Here is a 7,840-nt window from a genome sequence, read left to right on the forward strand (position 1 = left end):
TCATCAGAGTCACGTTATTTCATGAATAGGTGACTTTTCATAAAGGTCATATTTTTTCATGAACAAATGTGTTTGTTCAATATTAAGACCTCTATATATATTACAAAATATCCAACAATCGCTTCAGTAATTGTCATATAATTTATTGTTGCTACTATTTTCTTCTTCTGATTCTTCATTATAGTATTTACTTTACATACTTGACCTTTTTATACTGAATGCCTATTAAAAACAATATTTCTATCTTCTAATGATAAGAATAAATCGTAAAACTGTACTAATTATACTATATTTTCTTGATTTCCCACTTGGTGTTCGGTATTCATATTAGAGCCCGACAATATTTAAATTCGCGCCAGAAAATTCCACATTGGAGGAGGTACAGTGCTCCCTATAAAAGGCGACTTCATATCCAAGAAAATCCTACATTGGTGGGGATGGGAGGGGGGTTCATCCTGACTTTCATCGGGGACAGGTATAGGGTCTGAGTCGGTCGATACGATGAACGGGAAATCCGAGGAGTAAATCACTCCCTAACGAAGATAACTCTATATCCAATGAAAGTCGAATCCAATATCTCTTAATTAAAGATGAAAAAATACTTATCACTCTCTATTGTTGCGCTAATTATAATATTGTTTTTTCTTTTGTTTTGTCTCTCAGTAGTCCAAAAGGAATAAACTACTCCTAGATGCTCTTTTGATTCCCATTTTTTTTTTTGTTTCATGAAAACATATCAGCTCATTTCCCAAGGCACCTACCACGTGTCACACACAATTAGGTCTGTGTTTGGTCGATTGTTAGAAACTTTACCAAATTTATACAAAAATTTCTCTCTCACCAAACAAATACTTTTTGCCTGTATTTAAAACACCTTTTTTTCTGCACCCAAAAAGAAAAATCAGATTATAAATCTCAACCTTTTTCTCTCTGTTTCTCTGCTTCGGATTCATCCGGAACAGTGCCTTTATTTGGCCAACAGGTATTTTTTCTTGCTTCGGTTAATGAATTCAAAATTTAAAGTTATCGCTGTTCAGACCAGGACAAAAATATGTATGTATTTGGAAAAAAAAGTTGAAAATGATATTTGTATATTGGAGCTATGTTTGGATATGAATACAATTTGGAATAGTTTATGTGGTACTTTTTGAATTTCGAGATTCTCTATCTTTGATCGTAAATTTATCATATATCTTTTAATTATTTTGAATTGTGAATTCTTGTAATTTATAGTAGTTTTATGTAGTTTACAAATATATGAATTTTATTTAAAAAAATTTGAAGATTATTTGCCCAAATTTCCGATCAAAACTTAAACGGTTTGATTCTCGGAAAATGAAAAGTGTCACATAAATTGAGGTAGAGGGGTATATATTATCAAGTGATTTTTCTTTCGTAATTATTGAGTTCTGTCGAATATGTTAGTTTATTGATTAGATCCCCATGGTAATTTGCATGTTAGTTTTGGTCCATTTTGCATATATTTCTTGTGAATTTTGGTGTTGGTTATTGTCATGAATGTTTAAGGATTGTTAAGGTGTTTGTATTTTTATTGAATATTTTTCTTGGGTATATTTGCATGGATGCATCAATGTTGGCTGTTGGATGGAGGAGATTTTTTTTTTAATCATGTATTATTGAGTTTTCTAGTAATGTTTTTTCTCTAGGGTGAAGGGGAGGCTTGGCGTAGCCAGTAAAATTATTGCCATGTGATCGGGAGGTTACGATTTGAGCTGTGGAAATATAGCCTCTTGTAGAATTATAGGGTAAATTTGTGTACAATAGACCTTTGTAGTTTGACCCTTTCTTGGACCCCGTGCATAGTGGGAGCTTAGAGCACTGGGCTGCCCTTTGCCTTTCTCTGGGGTGTTGTGTGTGTGGATGGGGTGACAAGGGTCTATCTTTGAGGTCGGTAGAGACAAATCCAGAATTTGAAGTTTATGAACTCTAAACTTACCACCGAGCCCATAGCTCCTAATACAAATATTATTGAGTTTAAGCAAAAGTTAATGGATTTGTCTGAACCCTACCGATAGCTCCGCCCTTGGAGGTAGGGTGTTTCCAAGAAACATTTCTTTGTCTGAATGTGCCTGTGACAATTCACAATATGATCTGAAAAGCATTTTTTATGTTTCATTAGCTCGTATTGTATGTATCGAGTTTCTGCATCTTTTGTTTTGTTTGGTGAGAGTTAAAAAGGCTGATTAAATTTCTTTTTCTTTTCCTTGCTTGACGTATANTACCACCGAGCCCATAGCTCCTAATACAAATATTATTGAGTTTAAGCAAAAGTTAATGGATTTGTCTGAACCCTACCGATAGCTCCGCCCTTGGAGGTAGGGTGTTTCCAGGAAACATTTCTTTGTCTGAATGTGCCTGTGACAATTCACAATATGATCTGAAAAGTATTTTTTATGTTTCATTAGCTCGTATTGTATGTATCTAGTTTCTGCATCTTTTGTTTTTGTTTGGTGATAGATAAATAGGGTGATTAAATTTCTTTTTCTTTTCCTTGCTTGACGTATACATGTTAATAATTAGTATGCCAGTCCAGGATAATTTGAACTTTGTTGAAGATCGGATTATGAAACGACTATACTAGCTACATTTCTGTCCTTGATGAATTAAATTTGTCCAATGTGATGGAACATGATGCCCCTGTAGTTTGATTTTCATTGTTTTTGAGTGAAAAAGAATCATAAACCTGGAACCATTTTCGTTGTTGTTATATTCTTGAGGTAGAGTGTGTCGTAAGTTAAAATGCAATATTCATCTTGATATACTTTTCTTTTGCTTTACCCCTTTTCCTTTATATCTTTTACTTTCGATTTGCAAATCATTTTTCATAGTCATCGATTTTTTCATTTAGGCAATAATTGTTAAGCTTATATTGATACTTCTTGACTCTCTCCCTTTTTTCTGTTGACGTTCAGTGCTTGTGACATTTATGAAAGCAATATAATTGGGATGCAGAAGGATGGGATTGTACAACAACGATTACCTATTGGAGGCTTCTGAATTTCCATGTGCATTGGAATTAGTCTGTTTCATCCGTAGTGATCTCAATTATGCAGCTCAAAATACACTTAACTTCTCGTGCCAGATAATGAACAGTGAATCCACAACCCTTAAACATCCCGACATGCTGAAGCAGAGTCTTGTTGGAGCCGGGTGAGCTCTGCAACAAGGCCTCTCCTGCCTGTTAAAAAACCGAGTATCATAACAGCAGGAGAAAGTAAGTTTAGTGGTTACAAGAATTGTTGATTCAAATGGAGAAAAAAGGAAATGTACTGATGCAAAAATATGATTTGGGGAGATTATTAGGTCAAGGCAACTTTGCTAAGGTTTATTACGGAAGGAATCTTGAAACGGGACAGAGTGTAGCCATTAAGGTAATTGACAAAGAGAAGGTTCTTAAGGCCGGACTGATTGAACAGACGAAGAGAGAGATATCTGTTATGGCACTAGTTGAACATCCAAATGTTCTACAGCTATACGAGGTCATGGCAACTAAATCTAAGATTTATTTAGTCATTGAACATGCCAAAGGCGGTGAGCTTTTCAAAAAGTTGACAAAGGGGAGGCTCAAGGAAAAATTAGCTAGGAAGTACTTTCAGCAATTGATTAGCGCTGTTGAATGTTGCCACAGTCGAGATGTTTATCACCGTGATCTGAAACCAGAAAATGTGCTTCTAGATGAGAATGGAAATCTTAAGGTATCAGACTTTGGATTAAGCGCCTTGGCTGAGTCTAAGAGGCAGGATGGCTTACTCCACACAACATGTGGAACCCCAGCTTACGTTGCACCTGAGGTGATCACTCGAAAAGGATATGATGGCGCCAAAGCTGATATCTGGTCTTGTGGGGTGATCTTATTTGTTTTGCTAGCCGGTTATCTTCCATTCCAAGACTCAAATCTTATGGAGATTTATAGGAAGATAAAGCAGGCTGAGTTCAAATGTCCTAATTGGTTCCCACCAGAAGTGCGGAAATTACTTTCTAAAATCCTTGATCCAAACCCTCGTACAAGGATTTCCATAGCAAAGATAAAGGAAAGCTCATGGTTCAAGAAAGGTTTGGAGTCTAGAAACGCGGTAGCCAAAGTAGAAGAAAAGGAAAAGTTTAGCCTAGACGCCAACGCTACTATTCAAGATTGTACACATAACAGTATCTCTCCCTCTGTGTCAAAGCTAGAGTTGCTAAAACCGTCAAATCTAAATGCATTTGATATAATCTCTCTTTCAAGTGGATTTGACTTGTCCGGTTTATTCATAACAAAGGATCAGAAGGAAGACTTGCAATTCATTTCAACGAAGCCTGCCTCTTCTATCATATCCAAACTTGAGGAAGTTGGGAGGAATCTAAAGCTGGAAGTAATGAAGAAAGAAGCTGGATCTATGAGATTAGAGGGATCGGGTGAGGGTAGATACGGGACTTTGTCCATCGATACTGAAATATATGAAATTACTCCGTCCTTCCACTTGGTTGAGCTGAAAAAGTCATATGGTGATAAGGTAGAGTACCAAAAGATGCTGAAACAAGTTATAAGACCTGCTCTGGAGGAAATTGTTTGGGCTTGGCAAGGCGAGCAGCCAGCTAATCGTTAGTAGATGACACTAAAAAGAGCTTCTGATCTCGTGACGTTTACTCTGTAAGTTGATCTCACTTAAGTATCAGTATTTAACGTTCAACTTGTTCGTTTGGTTCTTGTTGTAATTGTCGATTTACTATGTATCAGCCTGTTTTAGGCCATCCGTCTAAGCTTAATAGAGACAACTTGTTTTACTAAATTTTCGAGTTCCTTTGCTCTGGTAAACTGGTGATTTGTAATATTTTATTTGTGTTCGTGGCTTGTTGTATTTCGAAGGAGCAGGTGACTTGTAACATATTTCCAGATGTGTGTTGATTATTATCCTTTTGTTAGGAAATAAGATGTGCTTAACTTTTTTCTTTACAATAACAAAAACTACATACACATCACAATTTCAAGCATTTTCGGATTGGCTGTATGAATCCTAACTAATCATATTGCAACTTTAAATCTCAATACAAAACAAAATGAAAAAAATAAAAAAATAAAAGTGCCTGAAGTTCTCTATATTCTCCACTTACATATAAATCTTTCACATGAATAAAAGGTTCCTAAAAAATACAGGTTGGTCCCAATCTAATTAATATTCCATATGTATATCTTTTTTCTTCCATTCTGCCCTAGTGTTTACAAGATTTGCACTTAATTTAAGGGGTTGTAGGTTTTACGAGATAACTTTCTTCCATGTGATTTTAGTCTATTATGTCCTCTTTTAACACCTTTTTACGTCATGGATTCACACCTACAAACTGCGTATCTAAAAGTCGACATAGACACGACTAAACAATCTCAAGCAACCTTATCTTTTGGTTGAACAATGTTTGTATGAGTAATCCCTTTTTTTTTATATTTAGAATGAGAGATCAAAAAATCTATTCTGATTTTCGGTCACTCTTCCCACTAGTTATATGTTTTGTAGGCAAAGAAAGAATTAAGTATTTTGGCACAAATAATATTGAAGTAGACAAATTGAAGTAGATTTCTTGATAAATTACATTAAAAAAAATCTTGATACAATGAGTTGAATCAATAGAGATCCCAAGAATCTTACTTAAATGATAAAATAAAAATAAAAACACCAATTAATACTTGATGATTTCTGCAAGAATACATATAATTTAGAACTGAAGTAGAAAAATAAATGAAAAAGCTTCGAACAGGACGATGCAAAGAAGTTAAAAGCAAAGGGAATAATGAAAATTATCAAGGCACGGTGATTTTAAAATCAGTAGTAGGTTGGTGGGGGTGGAGGTGAACTATAGGTAGGAGATTGTTGGTACTTTGCTGGTGGAGGAGGTGAGGTATACGTGGGTGTTTGCTTGTAGTAGTTTGTTGGTGGTGGTGGTGAACTGTAGTACGTTGGAGCGGGTGACTTGTAGTAGACTGGTGACTTCTCGATGTACTTTGGTGGAGGTGACGGGGATTTGTAATAAGATGGAGATGGCTTGTAGTATGGTGGAGGAGGTGACTTGTAGTAGACTGATGACTTCTCGATGTACTTTGGTGGAGGTGGAGGGGATTTGTAATAAGATAGAGATGGCTTGTAGTACGGTGGAGGGGGTGACTTCTCAATGTACTTTGGTGGAGGTGGAGGGGATTTGTAGTATGATGGAGACGACTTGTAGTATGGTGGAGGGGGTGACTTGTAGTAAGTTGGTGACTTCTCAATGTACTTTGGTGGAGGTGGAGGGGATTTGTAGTATGATGGAGACGACTTGTAGTATGGTGGAGGGGGTGACTTGTAGTAGGTTGGTGATTTCTCGACGTACTTTGGTGGAGGTGGAGGGGATTTGTAGTAAGAAGGAGATGACTTGTAGTACGGTGGAGGGGGTGACTTGTAATTGGCTGGTGACTTCTCAATATATTTTGGTGGAGGTGGAGGGGATTTGTAGTAAGACGGAGATGGCTTGTAGTATGGTGGAGGGGGTGACTTGTAGTAGGTTGGTGATTTCTCGACATACTTTGGTGGAGGTGGAGGGGATTTGTAGTAAGATGGAGATGACTTGTAGTACGGTGGAGGGGATGACTTGTAATTGGCTGGTGACTTCTCAATATATTTTGGTGGAGGTGGAGGGGATTTGTAGTAAGACGGAGATGGCTTGTAGTATGGTGGAGGGGGTGACTTGTAGTATGCTGGTGATTTCTCGACGTACTTTGGTGGAGGTGGAGAGGATTTGTAGTAAGATGGAGATGGCTTGTAGTATGGTGGAGGGGGTGACTTGTAGTAAACTGGAGATTTCTCAACATACTTTGGTGGAGGTGGTGGGGATTTGTAGTAAGATGGAGATGACTTGTAGTATGGTGGAGGGGGTGACTTGTAGTAAGTTGGTGATTTCTCGACGTACTTTGGTGGAAGTGGCGGGGATTTGTAGTAAGATGGAGATGGCTTGTAGTATGGTGGAGGGGGTGACTTGTAGTAAACTGGTGACTTCTCGACGTACTTTGGTGGAGGTGGCGAAGATTTGTAGTAAGATGGAGATGGTTTGTAGTATGGTGGGGGAGGTGATTTATAGTATGTTGGTGACTTCTCGATGTACTTTGGTGGAGGTGGAGGGGATTTGTAAGATGGAGATGGTTTGTAGTATGGTGGAGGAGGAGGTGATTTATAGTATGTTGGTGATTTCTTGACGTACTTTGGTGGAGGAGGAGGAGATTTGTAAGATGGAGATGGTTTGTAGTACGCTGGAGGAGGTGACTTATAGTAAGTTGGTGATTTCTCAATGTATTTTGGTGGTGGAGGTGGAGAAGATTTGTAGTAAGATGGAGATGGTTTGTAGTATGGTACTGAAGGAACATGAGACTTGTAATACTTAATTGGCGATGGAGACTTGTAGTTGTGCTTTGAAGGAGCAGGTGATTTGTAATAGTGTGATGGAGAATGTTTATAAGTGACCGTTACATGGCTATGATACTTTGAAGGAGCAGGCGACTTGTAATAGTGGGATGGAGAATGTTTATATGAATGGCTATGGTACTTTGATGGAGTAGGCGACTTGTAGTAGTGTGATGGATAATGTTCAACAGGTTTTATTGGTTTCTTGTAGTAAGAAGAGGGCACTTGATGTTTTGACGGAGAAGGGGACTTGTAGTACTTTGAAGGAGAGGGAGAAGTGTAACCATAAGAATAATCAGCAACAGCAGTGCTGGCTACTAAGCAAATTGCCAAAGTAAATGCAAGTAGAGGCCAAGGCCCCAATTTCCCAAAGCTTCCCATTTTTGTTTTTGCAACCAATTCTATACTTGAAAGGA

The 7,840-nt window shown here is 37.6% G+C and overlaps 2 protein-coding genes across 2 annotated transcripts; one reads left to right on the forward strand and one right to left on the reverse strand.

The window, feature by feature from the left end:
- Window positions 1–763: 763 nt before the first annotated feature.
- Window positions 764–4,790, forward strand: LOC125867060 (CBL-interacting protein kinase 18-like). Its single transcript, XM_049547478.1, has 2 exons — window positions 764–982; window positions 2,934–4,790. Exon 2 carries the CDS (start codon window positions 3,270–3,272, stop codon window positions 4,605–4,607), a length of 1,338 nt encoding a protein of 445 aa, XP_049403435.1. The 5' UTR covers window positions 764–982; window positions 2,934–3,269; the 3' UTR covers window positions 4,608–4,790.
- Window positions 4,791–5,560: 770 nt separating this feature from the next.
- LOC125867803 (extensin-2-like) lies at window positions 5,561–7,840 on the reverse strand. The gene has a single exon (XM_049548381.1). It carries the CDS (start codon window positions 7,803–7,805, stop codon window positions 5,817–5,819), a length of 1,989 nt encoding a protein of 662 aa, XP_049404338.1. The 5' UTR covers window positions 7,806–7,840; the 3' UTR covers window positions 5,561–5,816.

Source organism: Solanum stenotomum, chromosome 6, assembly GCF_019186545.1.
Source record: "Solanum stenotomum isolate F172 chromosome 6, ASM1918654v1, whole genome shotgun sequence".
Taxonomy (NCBI): Eukaryota; Viridiplantae; Streptophyta; class Magnoliopsida; order Solanales; family Solanaceae; genus Solanum; species Solanum stenotomum.

Coding starts and splice junctions, on each gene's coding strand:
- LOC125867803 (XM_049548381.1), bottom strand. CDS start 7,805: ATGGGAAGCTTTGGGAAATTGGGGCCTTGGCCTCTACTTGCATTTACT.
- LOC125867060 (XM_049547478.1), top strand. CDS start 3,270: ATGGAGAAAAAAGGAAATGTACTGATGCAAAAATATGATTTGGGGAGA.